General features: G+C 39.9%; 1 protein-coding gene across 8 annotated transcripts in view; it reads left to right on the top strand.

Annotated features, from left to right (window-relative positions):
- ARHGEF28 (Rho guanine nucleotide exchange factor 28) overlaps positions 1-19,343 on the top strand; it is a 317,878-nt gene that overhangs the window by 239,260 nt on the left and 59,275 nt on the right. For all 8 annotated transcript variants that reach the window (XM_059418064.1, XM_059418061.1, XM_059418063.1 and 5 more), the window contains 8 exons: positions 1,927-1,982; positions 3,579-3,627; positions 5,487-5,631; positions 5,710-5,837; positions 6,993-7,133; positions 10,806-11,053; positions 16,411-16,533; positions 18,134-18,251. In XM_059418064.1, the coding sequence (XP_059274047.1) occupies positions 1,927-1,982; positions 3,579-3,627; positions 5,487-5,631; positions 5,710-5,837; positions 6,993-7,133; positions 10,806-11,053; positions 16,411-16,533; positions 18,134-18,251 (1,008 nt within the window). The remainder of the gene's footprint in view (positions 1-1,926; positions 1,983-3,578; positions 3,628-5,486; positions 5,632-5,709; positions 5,838-6,992; positions 7,134-10,805; positions 11,054-16,410; positions 16,534-18,133; positions 18,252-19,343) is intronic.

Consider the following 19,343-nt stretch of genomic DNA (forward strand, 5'->3'; position numbering starts at 1 on the left):
CGGCCTTTAAATTTTTTTTAGATATGATTCTTTGTTTAGCTGGTTTTGCTGCTTCTCTTTTTTCTTTTTTAAAATAAAGCTGATTGTTTCTTGTACTTTTAATTTTGATTCTGCTCTTAAGAGTCTTGAGTAGGATTTCAGGTAAATCTTTTTTTTCAAAAGCATTATTGGAGTGATGTTTTCTGAAATCTTGTGTATCTAAGGAGGTATATCTTTGCTTCCTTCTTTCACACACAAAAAAGAGATTCATCTGGCTAAATAAATTCCTAGGCCAAAATCTTTCCCCCAAAGATCCTGTCAACATTGATCCGTGAATTTGGGGCATTGACTATTACAATCGAAAAGTTTTGGGGCCTGTCTGACCTTACTTCTTTGTTGGTAACCTGGTCTGCTTAGATGCTTGAGAACTGTACGTTTTTCAGTCACACAGATATTGTCAGAATGTGTCTACAGACTAGTGTCGTTTAATTCCTAGAAAACAGGGAGACCTTTTGAGTTGCCTTTTGTAGTTCTTTTTCACTTCGATAAAAGTTTTTGTTGGTTGTAGCTTTATTGCTTCTGATGTCATTTTTCTGATTTCTTCCTTGGAGAAGTGTGATCTGTGTTACCTTTTTTTGTAGAACATCTTCTACTTTATAATTATACCCTCCTTTTTCTCTACATTCAGGAGGGAACCTTTCAAGTTTAATTTCCCAGTGCTGCTTTGATATTTTGATTAAATTGGTTCTTCTCCATTGGGTCCAAGTTCTGCCTTATTGTCCCCCAAAGCTCCATCTCCCTCTCATTGTGCTGGATTGATGTAAGGTCCTCTACTCCCTTCATGACCTTTTGGTCCTATTTTATGTCTCTCAGGGAAAACACATTTCAAATATCCAGGGTTTTCTTCTCTGTTTCAAGAGTGAATAATCATCAGTGGCTTACTTTTTCTGTGAGCTTCTTGTCTAACTTTGTGGTATCTTGTAGTGTCCACTTTTTCCCCTTTTCCTTTCATTTGCTTGTTCTGCAATGAGGAGAGAGCAGTCTGCTTTCCACATTTTCCAGCAGGACCAGCACCTGGATAGTCCTGACCGAGCGCTGCTTGTTGGCCATTAAGGTATTCCACCTACAGTGGAAGGAAGTTGGGTTCACTTCTCAGTGACTTATAAGCACTTTTCCAGTGTGGCTGGGATGGAACTAAATGGGACCTTCTACCTATGAGAAAGGATCCTTAGTAATGAAGATTGTGATAAGCCACAGGCTCCACTCTACAGAATATGCGTGGGGGTGGGTGGGACAAGAGAGTCATGGCAGGGAAGGTAGAGGCTGCAGGGTATGGAGGGCAGGAAGACAACAGCCTGGCAGAAAGCAGCCCCCCCACACAGGGGTGGCTTTCAGTGAAGACAGCCTTCTTCTCTGAACCAGGGCGGGCAAAAAGGAGCAGGCAAACTTTTTGGTGAAATTGAGGCCACATGTGGTACGAAGGAAGACAGCAAGCAGCACACTTGTCTCTTTCAATGTGGATACCTGTAGTTAGCAGGAATTCCTCCTGGAGCCTGATAGGACTTTTTTCAGCATTGTTGTGAGTTGGTTCTCTTTCTTTCCATCTTGCAAGGCGTTCTGTCTGGTGCAGGAGTGGGCAGCTGCCAACCGCTGGATATCAGAAGTCCCTGGCCATGTAGGGCATATGGTAATACATGAGTTCTCAGGCGGATGCAGAAGTGTCTATTGTGAATAATCGTAGGTTTCATAATTGGTGAGACTCTGTGCAGAAGGGGAAAAATATCTCCAAGGAAATGAAAACATTAACCATGTGCTTGTTGTACTCAAGGGTGGGGCTGGCTACATGTGACTTAGATATTTTTCCTTCTGTTTTCTAAATATTTTTGTGTGCTACTTTTATGATGACCAGTAAAGCACCATGCTGTCTTACTCATTTTTGTCTTTCAGACTGTAATACAAACGTACACAAGGGCTGTAAAGATGCTGCCCCTCCGTGTACCAAGGTAATCTGTCATTTGTTTTACTTGCACATACGTAGCTTTGTTGCTTCCTGTTACCTGTTTAGGTTTTTATTCTTTTATTACTGTCTGTATTTGTTTCTAAAGTGATCATTATAGTGATTAAAACACACACACACACACACACACACACACACACACACAGGTTCAGAGTGCATAGTTGTTTCCTGAACTATTTACCTTTGGAACTAAGGAAAGCTCCAGTGTGGCCCTATTTGTGCTATAAGGTGTAAGTGAGTTAGTCTTTCTGTTGAGAACCTGGGTTTACCAGTGTGGACCTCAAGGGTTTGTATGTGAAGCCTTGAGCGGTAATTCTCAAACATCAGCAGATAGCAGCATCACCTGGAGGACCTGCGAAAACCAGGTTTCTGGGCCCCGTTCTCCTATTTTCTGATCCAGTAGGATCTGGGTGGGGTCCAAGACTTTGTATTTCTAACAAGTTCCCCAGTGGTCCTGCTGTCTTGGAGCCACACTGGGAGGTCCCTGGAATAAAGGAAAGGTTTCTGAGTTTGGGAGTGGGCTTGAGGAAATGGACACATCTGTTGCATCTCTTCCTTTCTTTCCCATTCTAACATCATGGCCGAAATGTATGAGTGAGCATGGTGATGCTTCAGAGGGAACCTTGGGGGTCTCTAGCCTCTGTGCCAATTGAAACAGACCATGTGTGGGCTCACATAGTTACGGGAGATTTTTCAATACCCCAGGGTGTCGTGACTGGTAGGAGAAAGGCAGTGCTGATAGGAACTCCTCTCTCAGTGACTTGGGCCCATGAGGAGGAGGTTCCTGGTTCCCATACACGTTTCACAGAGCTGGGGTATTCCTGATGGGTGTTCTGGAGGAACACCTTCCTTACAACTTGCACATCTCATTATCATAACATTTTTTGTTATTTTTTTTTTCAATCTCATTCCAAGAGTCATTGTTTATGCACCACACCCAGCACTCCATGCAATACGTGCCTTCTTTAATACCCACCACCAGGCTCACACAAGCCCCCCATCCCCTACCCCTCCAAAACCCTCAGTTTGTTTCTCAGAGTCCACAGTCTCTTATGGTTTGTCTCCCCTTCCGATTTCCCCCGACTCACTTCCCTTCTTCATCTTCATCTCCATGTCCTCCATGTTATTCCTTATGCTTTACAAGTAAGTGAAACCATATGATAATTGACTCTCTCTGCTTGACTTATTTCACTCAGCTTAATCTCCTCTAGTCCCATCCATGTTGATGCAAAAGTTGGGTATTCATCCTTTCTGATGGAGGCATAATATTCCATTATATATCTGGACCATATCTTCTTTATCCATCCATCCGTTGAAGGGCATCTTGGCTCTTTCCACAGTTCAGTGATTGTGGCCATTGCTTCTGTGAGCATTGAGGTACAGATGGCCCTTCTTTTCACTACATCTTGTTCATTATCATAACATCTTCCTCTTTGATGCATTTAACATCTTTTGCTTTAAATTCTTCATTTGACATGAGATAACAAAAATGATATAAATAAGAATCCTGTAACTGGGTGGACATTTTTGTAGTCAGGTGGAATTTAATCTCATTTTACCTGTTTCTAATGTTCTTTACCAGAAATTCCAAGAGAAATACAACAAGAACAAACCGCAGACCATACTTGGAAGTAAGTTACGTGGAAATGCCAGTTTCATACATACCATACTTTTTTCCAGTGTGAAATACCTGCTGCTCCTGTTTTTCTCCTTTGTCTAAATATTTCTTCTTTCAAAACATGATTAGTGTAATATTTAGTTACTCACGGAGGTAAAGGATGGTATAAACTTCTAGGCCAGCCTAATAGCCTTTGTGCTAGATGTACTATATGATATTTTATCTTAGGGCTAAAGGGGGGAACGTGTTAGGATATTGCCTCAATTCTAAGACACAATCTAGTGTAATATGCACTATTAATTCGGCAACAACCTTTGGAGGAAAAGACAACATGGCATTAAGTGTACATTAACTCTGTTTTCCTAGCACTAACGCATACTCACCTACACAAAATACCTATCACATGCTTCTTCAGAATCAGAGGTAGGGAGAAAACCTTGATGTTTGGAGTCTACAGTCCCTGGTGTCCATTATCATAGTGACCTGGCCCTGCTTATTAGTTGGGCTTGAGGCTCTGATCTCATCAGCCCTTTTAGGATGACAGTGAAATTGGAAGGCATGCTGGCATTTTTCTCTCATATGGTTAAACTTGGTGCTTCCATTTTTCCTCGAATTATAGATTGCTTCATGTGAGACGATTCCTCTTGGCCCTAACTGGAAACCTCTGACAGTAGTTGACATAGTATGTAGGAACCAGAGGCCATCATCTCCTAAGTTTGAAAATCTTTCCATTTATTGTGAGAGACTTTGCAGTTTGTTTTGCCTCCAATATGGGATTGCTTGCCTCACAGTGGGCATCTTTATGTTTGTGGTCACTTTTCATTTGAATGCCCTCACAGTGTGACCAGTGTTCCCAAAACTCCTTGAATCAGGGGACAATACACTATGCAGATTCATGGTGATGAGCAGTTGGGTGTGATATTATACAGGGTAAGCTAGTGCAGAGAGTTACGAATGTGACTTCCTTTACACCCCTGCTTGGACAGAAGTCCCTTTGATTGTAGTTGTGAGGCGCTGGTCAGTTTCATGAGGTTCAGCATGAAAATAAAAGGGCCTTATAATCAATAAAATTCTAAAATTCCTTCTCTGAGAGTCATGAAAATCAAACCAAATCATACATGTATAAAACCCTCTCTAATATCCTGGGGTTCCATGCAAGTATTGATCCTCTTCTGCTTGAGAAGGTGTGTGCTATACCCTACAGTAGGACTCAGACATTTCCTGAGGGTCATGTATAGTATGCATCGAATGTAAAAGCACATATGCCTGTAACGATTGAGAAGACATTGTTGAGAAGGAATTTGGAAGAAACCAGAAAGGTACTGTAGCACTCTGTAGTTTTCAGTGTGCAAGAGAGAAGAGCTCAGCCTGGCTTGCAGGTTTCATTTGCCTGAAGTTCTCACCCCATAAGGAGCAGACTCCCCAGCATCATTCCAATCCACTGACCTGCTCTGTGTGTGTGTGTGTGTGTGTGTGTGTATGATTGTTGGTACATACAATATGCATTCTACTAATAGTGCTAATAACACCTTGCATCTCGTTAAAGCTGGCTGGAAGGAGTGCAAGCAGTGGTTTATGGGAGAGCTCTCCCAGTGTTTCCCCATTCCATCTTCTTGTTTGTGTAAGCCCAGCCACCCACAGTCTCCAAGTGACTGTGCTGAAGCAGGCTGGCTTCATGGGTATCAGGAGGGTGTGAAATGGAAGGGACATTTGAACCAGGTGTCAGAATTTGGAAAGGAGACTGGTGTCATGGCTGGATATGCGACACATTAACAGTAGCCACTTGAGTGTTTTGCTTCTTGGCTTTTAAGGAACTCCTTGTAATTACTGCTTTCTATGAAAACCGCATGAAGCTCCCATTTTGATTTTTAGACTCTTCTTTTCGCGACATCCCGCAACCTGGTCTCTCCTTGCACCCTTCTTCCTCCATGCCTATCGGATTGCCCACCAGGAGGAAGGAAGCTTCAGCACAGGCCCATCCACTGTCTAGAAGTGTTCCAGGCACTACCTTGGAAAGGTAAGATGGCGAACCGCCCTGGGCCTCCACGTCTCAGAGCCACTGCTGGAACTGACTCGTGTCCCTCCTTCCCTCTAGCTTCAGAAGGTCGGGGCCCTCCCTGGAGTCTGAGAGTGACGGGAACACCTGGAGAAGCAGGTCTCATTCTGATGAGCTGCTACAGTCCATGGGCTCTTCTCCCTCCACGGAGTCCTTCCTAATGGAAGGTGAGAAGATTTTTGAAGGATCAGACATATTGTGTGTGTGTGTGTGTGTTTTAAAGAATTCTGTTTCATGGTATCTTTTGATAAGTAAAAATTTAGCCCCAGTAAATACTCCCAGGTAGTGGCCAAGGATATATAATATATTAAATAGACATGTGGCGTGAAGATAAGAGAATGAGATACATTGTGTGCTTGTTACTGTTTACAAGGTTTTAGAACTAGTGATGAATTGGGATAAGGATCATTTGTTAAAAATACATACTTCATTGAATTAAGACTGGGCTTGCCTAGATTTCTGAGATACTTATCCCCCATCTGTTGCCCCTACTTTGTGGGGAATAAAAGCATTTTTTAAAGCGTATTTTGTAAGATGGGATTTAATCTGGTGAACTCTGTGTTATAGCCACGCTCTATCAGTAAGTGACGGAGGACCTGAGGGAGGGAGAGCAGTGAGAAGAGAAAGAGGCAGACTCTGCCCCGGGAATCTAGTGCTTTTATGTTAAACTTGAGTCTTCCAATCCATTATCATCTCTTGCTGACTCCTCTGAGCTGGACTGTCTCTCAGGAGTGCTGTTTGGACAAACAGGATTTAGTTTTCCTGGAAGGAGTATGGGTGTGAGATAATCAGATTCTGTCAGAAAATCTGTACTCATCTGTGGCTTGAACCCATGTACCCTGCTTTCTTGTTTATATTAAGGACAGTGAGCCAAGTCAAGAGCAAATCACGTGGACAAGTACAAAATTCAGATTGGAGTAAACAGTGCAGAGTAACCTGGGGCAAAAGATAGGGTGTGTTTAAGATTCTGTAAGCCCGTTATGGACTCTGAAGGTTACCAAAAATAAAAGAACTAAAATAGAGCATGCCAAAGCAAACAAAAGAATCTTCAAATTATTTATTTATTTATTTTGGCGGGGAGAGGGGCATGCGCACCATCACTGTTTTAATGATTCTTTGGTTCCTTGCAAGCTCCTTCGATTTGGACCCTTTCCACAGTTTGGTTTCTAGATGTTTCTGCCCCACATCAACACTATTTTGGCTTAGCTGTTTCTGTGTTCAAAGCAGGTTTACTTCGTGTGATGAATCCATAGATGTGGGTCCTTGGAAAGGTCTTTGTTTCGTGTCACTTCACTTCACTTTATGTTCTGCACCTACACCAGATGTTGTGGATTCTTCTCTGTGGAGTGACCTCAGCAGTGACGCCCAAGAGTTGGAAGCAGAGTCTTGGAGTCTGGTGGTGGACCCCTCGTTTTGTAGTAAGCAGGAGAAAGATGTCATTAAAAGACAGGATGTCATTTTCGGTAAGCATTTAAAATATGCTCTTGGGCTGAAGCAGGGTGTATAGGGGAAAGGGCATGGGATTTGCCATCATAAGACATGGGTTCAAATCTCCGTTCTATTCCTTTCTAGTTACTTGATTTCAGACAAATGGTTTAATTCACCTGGATCTTAGTTAAAAGGGGGATAATGATATTCACACTTAATTGAGGTGTTGTATGTACGTGATACAAAGCAAATATTATTTCTCAGATCCTTTTCAAATTTACCTACCCATGGCCAATACTTCCTGCCTTCTATTCCAATAATCCCAGAAAGTTTTCACATATTTTAATGCGCCCAGGGCTGCTGGATACACAGCTCTGCAGCTTGCCCACGCACAGCAGTGGGTAACCTTCCCATAGACTGCAGTAAAACGGGCAGCACCTGGGTCAGAGCAATGTGGGCCTGTGTTCTGCAGACCTCAGTGCGCATTTCAGCTCTGAGATTTTATTATTTCCTCCTTTTGGGGGTGGAGGCCGTCTGAATTAGGGGAACTTGAATTATCAGCTCGTTAGAGAAAAAAATGAAGTTTAAACAATTTTTTAAATGCAAAGTAGATCCTCAGAGTGCTTCCAAGAAGTTAGCCTACTTGAAAGATGGGACTCACTTTTAGTTTTTATCAGTTCTTTGGCTGCAAGTATGGGCCATAGAGTCAGTGGTGACAAGGATTCCTTCTTACGTGTATCAAGTTGGTAGTTGCGCAGGTCAGGTGGGATGATTGCGCAGGTCAGGTGGGAAATCTGTTCAGGGCTGTAGAGCTGGGAAGATACTGTCCCTTTTATTTCTCATATAGTTTCTGTTACACTGTAATTTGTCGTCTTGATTTCATATATTAAAAATAATCTGACCCACTTGGGATGAATTATCACATTCACAGTGTCTGGGGTCAGAGCAGCTTGTGTTCCAGAGGAAATCCTTCATTCTTCATTTTTTCTTTCTAAGATTTTATTTATTTGACAGCTAGAGTGAGCACAAGTAGGGGGAGTGGCAGAGGGAGAGGCAGAAGCAGACTCCCCGCTAAGCAGGGAGCCCCCCTAAGAGCTCTGTGTCAGGACCCTGAGATCATGACCTGAACTGAAGACAAACACTTAACCTACTGAACCACCCAGGTTCCCCTTCACTGTCTTTCTTTAAAGGATGAGAAAAGTCATTCCTATATTTTGGGTCATATGGATAATTAGATGAAAGGATTAAATAAATTGATATGAATAAGTGTCTTTAATACAGAGTAGGTATGAAAAACTTGGAAGGAAGTAATATCTAGAAGCTAGTGGGTTAAAGAGATTTTTGTTTATGATAAAATAATAAAGCTACATTGAGATTTGTTCCCCTCCATGGCTCATATTTTAGAGTCTTCCTACTAGCTGAGTCTGGAAATGCTAATCTAGAATTGTACTTACGGTGCTCCTACAAATGAATTGTTTCCTCTCATGATACATTTTTATAATTGAGATAGAATTTGTATACCATAAAATTCACTCCATCATAGTATATAATTCAGTAGTTTGTAGTATATTCATGAAGGTGTGCAACCATCAGCTACTAATTCCAGAGCATCTGCATTCCTCCAGAAAGAAACCCAGAGCCCTTAATGTTCACTCCCTGTGTTCTCTCCCGTTAGCCCCGCAGCCATTCATCCACTCAGATGCAGATTTTCCTCGTCTGGGTATTTGGCATAATTGGAGTTGTACAGTATGTGGCTGGCTTCTCACGCTTAGCGTATTGTTTTCAAGGTTCATTTCCAGTGTATATTAATACTTCATTCTTTTTTATGGCTATCTATTATTTTACTGTAAATATCCTATTTTTTTTAAGATTTTTATTTATTTGACAGAGAGAGACACAGTGAGAGAGGGAACACAAACAGGGGGAGCTACAGAGAGAAAGGGAGAAGCAGGCTTCCCGTTAAGCAGGGAGCCAGATATGGTGCTCTATCCCAGGACCCCGGGATCATGACCCGAGCTGAAGGCAGATGCTTAACAACTGAGCCACCCAGGAACCCCTATCCTATCTTTTATTTAATTATCATTTAATGGTCATTTTATCAGTGACTTTTGGGGTCACATAATAACGTTCTGTTTAACCCATGGGAAGAACTGTCAGACTATTTACCAAAGCAGCTGCACAGTTTTCCCTGCCCACCAGTTGGGGTACTGAGGATCTTGCTTCCTCCACATCCTTGCCAACACTTCCTTACTGTCCCTCCTTTTTATTCCTCTTAACCTCATGTGTGTGAAGTGGGGTATCATTTTGGTTTTGATTTGCATTTTCCTGGGGGCTAATGATGGTAAGTATCTTTCCATGTGCTCCTTGATCATTCGTGTATCTCTTTGGAGAAACATCTGTTCAGATCCTTTGCCCATATTGAACTGAGGTTTTGTTTTGTTTTGTTTTTTGTTTTTTGTTTTTTTTTTTTGGTTCATTTTGTCTTTTCACTGATGAGTTATAACACTTATTTCTATACTTGTTTTATGCAAGTTCCTTATGAGATATTTTTCTTGCATTAAAAATTTTTTTCAGTCCTTTTACTGGAAATGCCAGCATTACTTTTTCCATAGAAGCTTAGTAATTAGTATCATTGCCAGCCATACTTTATTAAAAATTATTATTTGAAAACCAAGCAAGGTCATTGAAAAACATCTGATTCCATGGTTCTTATAGTATTTAAATCATTGTTGCCATAACTCACCAAGCTGATCATACATATTTTTCTTGAATACCTCCATTTTCTAGAAACTCTCTTTCCATAGACATTGCATTTTTCAATCTAGTAATCTGTGCTAAGACCTGAAATTCCTCTCCCCTAGTTTCTGTCTATTGACTCGACCCACATAAGGAGTCTGATGTCTCTCCCTAGGCTGGCCCACTGCCTTCTCTCACCTTTTCTTTTTTCAAAGAAGCCTCATTACTTGCTTTAAGGTTTAGAGCAAGTTAGGTACAACCTTTGGGCCTAGTTTATTCATCTCGAAGTACAGATAAGAAGATCTACGTATCTTGGTTCTGAGAAATAAAGAAAAATAGTATCTACTGTCCAACAAATATTAGTACCTACTGTATGCCAGGCCTTAATTCTGGAGACCAGGGAAATAACAGTAAGCAAAATGTACAGATTTTCTGTTCTCATGAGCTCACTTTGGGGAGTTCACAACCTGCGGCGTAGTACAGGATATGGGTAAAATACATAATAGGGTGTAGGTAGTGATAAGTGCTGAAAAAAAAATTAGAGTAGTGGGCCATATCAAGCAGGAGGACAAGAGCTATGGAATGTTTGGGTATACAGGGGAGACCTAAGAGACAAGTAATATTCGAAGAGACCCGGACGACTTTAAGAAGGAGCTAGTGGATTTGGGAAGAAGATATCCCAGGCTGCTGGAGCAGCAAGCCTTGGAGGCCTTGAAGAAGGATTTTACTTTCTCCCATTCCATGGGCTGTCTTTTCACTTTATCCACAATGTCCCTTGATTGTCACACTTTGTTTTCTCCCAGAGAAAGTGCAATCAATCTGACTTCTATGGTGAAGAAATACCATTGTTCATAAACATTCCTTTTTTTTTTTTTTTTTTTTTTTTTTTGTACAGCCTTCACTGTTTAGCGTCTACCATAGGTCACTGGAGTATTTGGTTGTTAAAGCTTTTTTGTGCACGTGTGTTTCAGAACTGATGCAAACAGAGATGCATCATATCCAGACCCTGCTCATCATGTCTGAGATCTTCAGGAAAGGAATGAAGGAGGAGCTGCAGCTAGATCACAGCACTGTGGATAAAATCTTCCCCTGCTTAGATGAGTTACTTGAAATCCATAGGCATTTTTTTTATAGCATGAAGGAGCGAAGGCAGGAGTCCTGTGCTGGTGATGACAGGAATTTCATCATCAACCGAATTGGAGATATTCTAGTACAGCAGGTAAGAGAGCTTTGAAGACCCTGAGCTCAAAAACGAGGTTTGCAGATTTCTACAAGGTTAAAAGCCTAAGAAGAACTGGAATGGTGTTACCATTACTGCCAGGTGGGACCGGGTGGTTTTCTTCTGTTTAATACCCCCATGTGTGCCTGGCGGCTGAGAGCTCTGACAGCCAGTGACTGACGTCTGTGAGTCTCAGGATCTGGTGGGATGATCCCTAGCCCTCTCTCCACCAGGAGTCACAGCCATATATCTAAATCTCTTAGGAAAATTCTGCTTAGGCTTCTTGATATGGTGGCTTTGTGATAACAGGGTCCCCCGTGGGCCTGTGGTCATCTTGCCCGTATCTTCAAGACAAATGTTGGCTCATCTTAGGAAGCGGGAAAAAGATCTGCTGTCATTAAAGCCTTAGTGTTCCTGCCTGGGGGACAACACAGCAAATGTCACTAAAAGGAGGCACCTTTTTTAGGTACTTGGGATATTTGAAGCATCATGAGAATGGATTGTACTGTAGATGAGGGAAAACAAAACTTTGACCATTCATACTCGCCTCTTTGCAAGGGGTTTTCTGTGATAAAGATGCTAATAGAGAAGTTAAAAAATATGTATTCAGTGACCCTCTGGGGCAAGCATTTAGCAGGGTACTTGCATGTATATTAGCTCCTTTCCCTTCACAACTATCTGTACAAGGTAGATATTATTTTCCCCATCGTACAAAAACAGAAACCGGTGCATGGAGAAGGTAATGATTTTCTCAAGTTCACTTATCTCCTAAATAGCACAACTGAGGTTTGAATCAAAATCTGCTCTCTGAACAGTGAGTTAGGCATATGATTTCTTGAGACCTTTGGTGACATCTGAGGAAGCTTTTTATCATTGCTAGTTTGTAAGTGCCAATAAAGCAGGGATTCTTGTTGATTTCATTACTAACATATTTTACCTAGGACAGAGCTTGGTACCATAAATATTTATTGAATGAATGGGTCACTTAGGAACAAAACATCAGGAATTCGCTTGAATGCCATGTTTTGCAGTCCCTGGTAGCATTTGTAGAAAGGCATCAAGATGCATTCCTAGTTAGGTTAGTTCGACTTTCTCTCGATAAATACCAAAATGTCATCCTGTCCAAAAGGCTGTTTTTTAATCCCTTTCACTGGGTAGCACAAAATAATAGAGTTCAGCTCTTGGCTCATTTACCAGAAATAGAGAAATTAAGTTCATTGATGTAAATATGCTTAAACAGATATTTTTAGTGCACAAAACAAACCCCCCTCCACTAGTTGTTCAATAACTATTTCTAATGTCTAACAATGTAAAAATCCACATTAGTAACAAGTTTTTTTTAAAAGATTTTATTTATTTGAGAGAGAGAGAGTGAGAGAGACAGCACAAGCAGGGCCAGAGAGAGAAGGTGAAGCAGACTCCCCACTGAGGAGGCAGCCTGATGTGGGGCTGGATCCCAGGATCCTGGGATCATGACTTCAGCCAAAGGTAGTTGCTTCATCGACTGAGCCACCCAGGTGCCCCTACTAACAAGTTTTTAATCAAAGAGTAATCTGCTTTGCAGTTTATTTATACAGTCATAAACCTGTTCTGTCCTCATAATTGATGGGAAATATCTAGTGCCAAGTTAGGAGACTATAAAATCCTTTGTAAGACGTTTTGACTAAAAATGTCAGAATGTGTTTGAACTTGAATCTGAGTGCATCCAAACGTGAAGTGCAAGATGTTTTTATCATTAGAAATTATTTACTTTTCTTGATAGAAGTACTGTGTTTTAACGCTAACACTTTTGTTCGTTAGTGACTTTCATAGTTAACATATTTTACATCTCTACCAGTTCTGTTTTTGTTTCGTTGCTGGTCATAAAGGAGGACTTAAATTGAGAAAAAGGTTTGGGATGTTGGTTATTGGACAGGACAAGCTTGGTGTGCTGCTTTAGGATGAAGCACGCATTTCTCCTTTGGGGAAAGGTTTTTGGTTATGCAGAGAAAAGGATTAAAGCCTGCTTTTGTGTTTCTGTTGTTGGTCATGCATTTGGGGTATGGGGAGGGTTGTCCTCCCACTACGATAAAAAGTTGTCTCCTGAGGAATAAATGAGCAGAATCCCAAGATGATGGATGTGGGTATGATGCTCTGTGGGAAAAAAGGAAGAACTAGCTGTGGAAGGGATGTAGGAGAGAAGACTTCGGGGAAATTCCTCACTCAGGAGGCTAGCCTGGAATATAATGCTGACTTAGTCCGTGGAAATAATTGGTATGGGAAAGAAATTGTGAATATGAGGAACATGGTTGGAATAAAGCGGTAGTTTGCTAACTTCAGGTGCCTAAGAATCTCTTGATGCTTGTAGAAATGAAGACCGCTGTGTTCCAATGGTCCAGTGGTTTTGTTTCCATAGGATTGGGGTGGAGCCTGGGATTTGGCATTTTAAAATTTTTAATTTCTGAAATTATTTTTCCCCAATGCCATCTTCTAGCACAACTCTAATACCAGGAATCATAACCAGGATACGGACAGTGATGCAGTCAAAATACAGAACCTTGGGGCGCCTGGGTGGCTCAAATGGTTAAGTGTCTGCCTTCATCTCAGGTCATGATCTCCATGTCTTGGGATTAAGCCCCATGTCAGGCTCCCAGCTCAGTGGGGAGTCTGCTTTTCCCTCTCTCTATGCCTCTCCCCCCGCTGATTATGTTCTTTCTGTCTCTTTCTCTCTCAAATGAATGAATAAAATCTTTAAAAAAAAAAAAAAAGGATACAGAAATTTCCCATCATCAGTTCCATTATCACAAAGATTCCTTATCTGGCTACTCTATAACCACACCTACTTCCCTCCTGTCCCCTCCTCCTTAACTGCTGGTAACAACTAATCTATTTCTATAATTTTGTCATTTCAGCAATGTTAGATAAATGGCATGTGTGTTTTACATGTAGGTTATATACATAATGTGTACTTTTCCTTGGATTGGCTTCTTTCACTCAGCATAATTCTCTCAAGTATCATCCAGGTGTTGGTGTGTGTAATAGTTCATTCCTTTTTATTGTTGAGTAGTAGTCTGGGATATGGAAGTACTATAGTTTGTTGTAGTTCACTTGTAGAAGGACGTCTTATTGTTCCTTGTTCTTGGCTATTAGAAGTAAAGCTGTTTTTGTGGTGCCTGGCTGGCTTGGTTGGTAGAGTGTAAGGCTCTTGATCTTAAGGTTGTGAGTTTGAGCCCCACATTGGGTGTAGAGTTTAGTTAATTAAGAAAAAACTTTAAAAAAAAAAAAGAACTAAAGAACTAAACATTTATGTACAGATTTTTGTGCACACTTAAATTTTCATTTCTCTGGTATAAATATCTGGGTGTTATAATTTCTGGGTTGTATGGTAGTTGCATGCTTAATTTTATGAGAAATTGCCAATTGTTTTCTGGAGTGGTTGTGCTATTTTATATTCCCATCAAATCACAAAGTACATCAACAGTGTACAAGTAATTCAGTTTCTCTTCATCCTCACCAGCATTTGGTGTTGTCACTATTTTTTATTTTAGCTATTCTGAAAGACATGGATGGATAACTCATTGTGGTTTGAATAATAATTCCTGCATAGCTGATGATGTTCACCATCTTTCATGTGCTTATTTGCCATCTGTATATCCTCTCTGGTAAAAGGTTGGCTCATGACTTTTGCTTATTTTCTAACTGGATTATTTTTCCTACTGTTGAATATTCAAATTTCTTTTTATATTCTAGATCCTAGTCCTTTGTCAGCTATGTGATTTGCAAACATTTTCTTAAGTCTGTAACTTGTTCTCTCAGTCTCTAAGTTTGATGAAGTTCATTCTTTTACTTTTTCCTTTTAAAGATCATGGTTTTGGTCTCAAGTCTTAGAACTTTTTGTTTAGCTGAGATCTCAAAAGATTTTCTTCTATGTAGTTTTGTAAAAGTTTTATAGTTTTGTGTTTTACACTTAAGTTGGTGATCCATTTTGAGTTTATTTTTGTTTAAGACATGAGCCACATGTCAAGATTCACTTTTTGTTTTTGATCTATGGATGTCTAATTGCACCAATGCCATTTGTTGGAAATAAGTCCATTGGGCATTTTGGGCTCTGACTCTGTTCTGCTAATCTGTGTGTCTATCCTTTCACATAGTCTTAATTATTATAGCTATATAATACATCTTGAACTTGGGTAGACTGAGTCCTTCTACTTTTTTTTTTTTTTCAAAATTGTTTTTAGTTATTCTTTTATCTTTCCATCTAAATTGTATAATAATCTTGTCTGTATGCATTTTTAAGAAAAAACTTGCTGGGATTCTGATGAGGACTGCATTAAACCTGTAGAACAATTTGGGAGAATTGACATCTTTACTATGTTGTGTCTTCCCAGCTATAACCATGATTGATTTACGTTTTTAGTTGTTTTTTTTTTATCAGCATTTTATAGTTATCAGCATAGAAGGCCTGTGTGTACTTTCTTAGATTAGTATCTGAGTTTTTGTTTGTTTGTTTTTATTTTGTTTTTTAGCAATCATAGGTAATTTAAGAATCAGCTCTTGAGACATATTAGCCTAGAGCATAGATAAAATTGTAAGCCAAGATGAAAAGATCAGAGAGGGTGATATAAAGTTGAAGTACTTGCCAGGGGCTGGGTGGATATTTTCTGGTTTCTATTGTGATAATATTGTATGTGGCAGAGGGAAAAACATTGGCATTCATGTAATTCAGTTTGTTACCTCTATACCACCCTATGAATCTGATTTGCTTTTCATCTAGATTTTTCCACAGAGATGTTTCCACAAGTCAAACTTATTGACATATCCAGCCCATATCTCTACTTTGGTCCATCAGTTAATAAAGTGGCAATCTGAGTATTCATCTTTCCCTTTTACCTGCCTCTTCATCCCTTTGTGATGTATTGACAAAGATCAGATTCCAAATTGAGGACTGAGTCCATAGACTTGGTCAGTTCACCAAATGTAAATGTCAACCCATGAGAGGTCAAACCTTCTTGAGCGCCCCCAAATTTTCAGCATAGCTTTCCTTTAGTCTTAAAAAGTTTAAAATAATAAGTTGAAATGATAAAGTCACATAAACACTTGAAAAAGAATAAAAGGTAACAAATGTTTTGCATTTGGTATCTGATCATTGAATTAGTTCAATACAGTATAATTAGTTCAATTACCATCTTTCCCTTACCTCTTGGCAGCTTCTTAGTTTAATTTAAAAGGTGTCTGGGAAAAAGAAGGGATAGTGTTCAGCAATTTTATGTTTATTCTTTATTTGCCAAGAATATATTGAAATATATGAAAACTGCATGTTCTTTTCAGTGTTTAGAACTAATTAAATTCATAAATCATCATTGAAATGTCATTCTCAGTTTTCAGAAGAAAATGCAAATCAAATGAAGAAAATATATGGAGAATTCTGTAGCCATCACAAAGAAGCTGTCAGCCTCTTTAAAGAACTCCAACAAAATAAAAAGTTTCAGAATTTTATTAAGGCAAGTATTTTTAAACTATTGCAAAGTGGTAAACCAGCATGGGGAATAGTTCATGCTTTCTTGTTACATGACCTTAAACAAGTTTCACATCTAGGTGCTGATTTTCAGGGAAGGAGAAGAAAGGGATAGGCTCGTGGCAAAGACAGAAAGTCTCTTTTTCTGTCTTAGCGATATATTTCTCCCAAATCATTTCCTTTTTGTATCTTATATTTGTAAAGCGTCATCCAACCTTCTGAGCACCTTTGTAATATCCTGGGTTGTTATTATGTTATTATGTTATGTCCTGAGATGTAATAAATCCAGAAGAACCTTATAAAAATAGAGAATCAGTCCCATGCCCCCTGGATTCACTTGAAGCAAATCCTGAACATTATATAATTTGGCATGTATATAATATGTATCTCTAAACAATGCATCTTTTAAAAGTTACAAGGACATTATTACAATTAAGAATTCTTCTTTTTTTTTTTTTTAAGATTTTATTTATTTGACGGAGAGAGAGAGATCACAAGTAGTCAGAGAGGCAGGCAAAGAGAGAGGGGGAAGCAGACTCCCGACTGAGCAGAGAGCCCGATGCAGGGCTCGATCCCAGGACCCTGAGATCATGACCCACTGAGCGACCCAGGTGCCCCAAGAATTATTCTTTAGGGGTGCCTGGGTGGCTCAGTGGGTTAAAGCCTCTGCCTTTGGCTCAGGTCATGATCCCAGAGCCCTGCAATAGACCTCCACGTCAGGCTCTCTGCTTAGCAGGGAGCCTGCTTCCCCTCTTTCTCTGCCTGCCTCTCTGCCTACTTGTGATCTCTGTCTGTCAAATAAATAAATAAATAAAATCTTAAAAATATATATAAAGAATTATTCTTTAATATCCTCAGTATTCAGATTTCCCTAGAAAATGAAATGAAATTGGATTACTTAAGCCAGAAACCAACTAAAGTTTATGTATTGTGTATCAGAGATATATCTTTTAAATCTCTTTTAATTTTGGGTGTTCCCCATCCCTTTATTTTTTGGTGTCCAGTTTATTTGTTGAAGATATCTGTCCTTTAGAGTTCCGTGAATTGTACATTTTTTTCTTTTATTTTGAGAATGTTAGCAGATTCTCCTCCTCCCCCACAGCACATACATGAGTATTGAGAACTTGAAAACTTAAAGAATACTATGAAATTTTTAAGAAGAAAGTTGACCTGATTAGAGGGAACTGTAAGTGCTGTGATGAGTAATAACAAATGTAAAGGAAGAGTGGTTAGAAAAACCAATGGTTAATCGCAAAACTCACACTCAAAGTGTAACTTTGATTTGTGACTACTTTCCAGAACTTTTGCTCTTCATAAATCTTAAAACTTGGTGAAACTTGCTCACTTTTAACTGCAAATATATCAGTGTAACTTAAAACTTCTTAATCTTGGAGAGTTATGTTGCTGAGAGATTAATGGCAAAGCATGTGATTTAATGACCATGAATCAAGTTTTAATTAATGATAATGCCTATTAATCTTGTATCGGAATAGAACAATACAGTGGCCGATTCTTTGTATTATTAAACTCAGACCTCAAAAGAAAATACTGTTTCTATATATGAAAAGTATATGTCTATTTTTAAGCTTCGAAATAGCAATCTTCTAGCTCGACGCCGAGGAATCCCAGAATGCATTCTGCTAGTCACTCAACGCATCACAAAGTACCCAGTCCTCGTGGAAAGGATTTTGCAGTACACGAAGGGTGAGTCGTAACTTCTAGGGTAAACATTTTACCTCTTGGCCACTTGCCTTAATTTTAAACATAGCCGAGGTGTCATCAACAGATAAAAATGCTCATGGCCTGGGACTCATGAAGGCTGTTGATTAGGGGAAAACTTTTTAGAGCCTTTGGATTTGGATCCTTTTTGAGAAGCTCTCTTTTATAATGTAGCTTTGGGCATAGTCTGAATTGCTTCAGGCAGCCTAAGCCAAGCAGTGTTCTTCTTTCTTCGACTCTGTCTATCCCCTCTTCAGTTTCCCCATGTCCAGATCTTCTTAATACCTCTGCCTCCTCATCTTCCTGTTACCGACTCAGTAATGTGATGACACACGCCCCTGGATCCTATCACCAGATGTTACATCTTCCAAGCAGTGAATTATTAGGTTGAAAATGATTTATTAGGGAGCTCTTTTTAACTCTGTCATTCATCAAAGACCTGGAGTATCATCTAGGCATCTTTTAGGAAGCTAACAATCACATGGCTGCACCGTAAGCTCCTTGAAGGATCGAGAAGGCCTGTGTCTGGTTCACAACTGGATCTTGAATGCCTAGTGTGGTGACTGATAACAACAGAAGAGGCTATCAAGAAATAAAACCATCCCAGTGCAATGAACGAAAAAATAAAAATGTCTGTTCTTCCAGCTAGCTCATTGATCTTGAGTAAAGTGTCTGTTGGATGGTGGCGTGTTAGGTTAAGAAGGGCTTGGGTTTGGAATCATGTGAACTGGGATTGCCATTGCATATGCTTGGTTTTACTGCTCACTTGTTGGGCAAGTGAGCCCTTCGTTAAAGGAGCTTCGGTAAGTGACACTAATAATCCTCAGGGATGTTGTGAGGATTAAATGAGATTGTTGCATAAAATGCCCAGGACAGAGCCTGGTGTAAACAAAGGACTCACTAAGTGGGAGCTGCTTTTATTACCTTTGTCATGACCAGTTGACTTGGAGGCAATGAAAGGGGTAATGAGATCTTAAATGCCCCCTCTAAAAAAGTCAACCTCTAACATCCTCTTTTTGGGAAGTGATCTAGGTGTGTAGAAATGCATGAATTAGTGTTTCCTTTTTTCAGTCACAT

The sequence above is a fragment of the Mustela nigripes genome, chromosome 12 (assembly GCF_022355385.1).
Source record: "Mustela nigripes isolate SB6536 chromosome 12, MUSNIG.SB6536, whole genome shotgun sequence".
NCBI lineage: Eukaryota > Metazoa > Chordata > Mammalia > Carnivora > Mustelidae > Mustela > Mustela nigripes.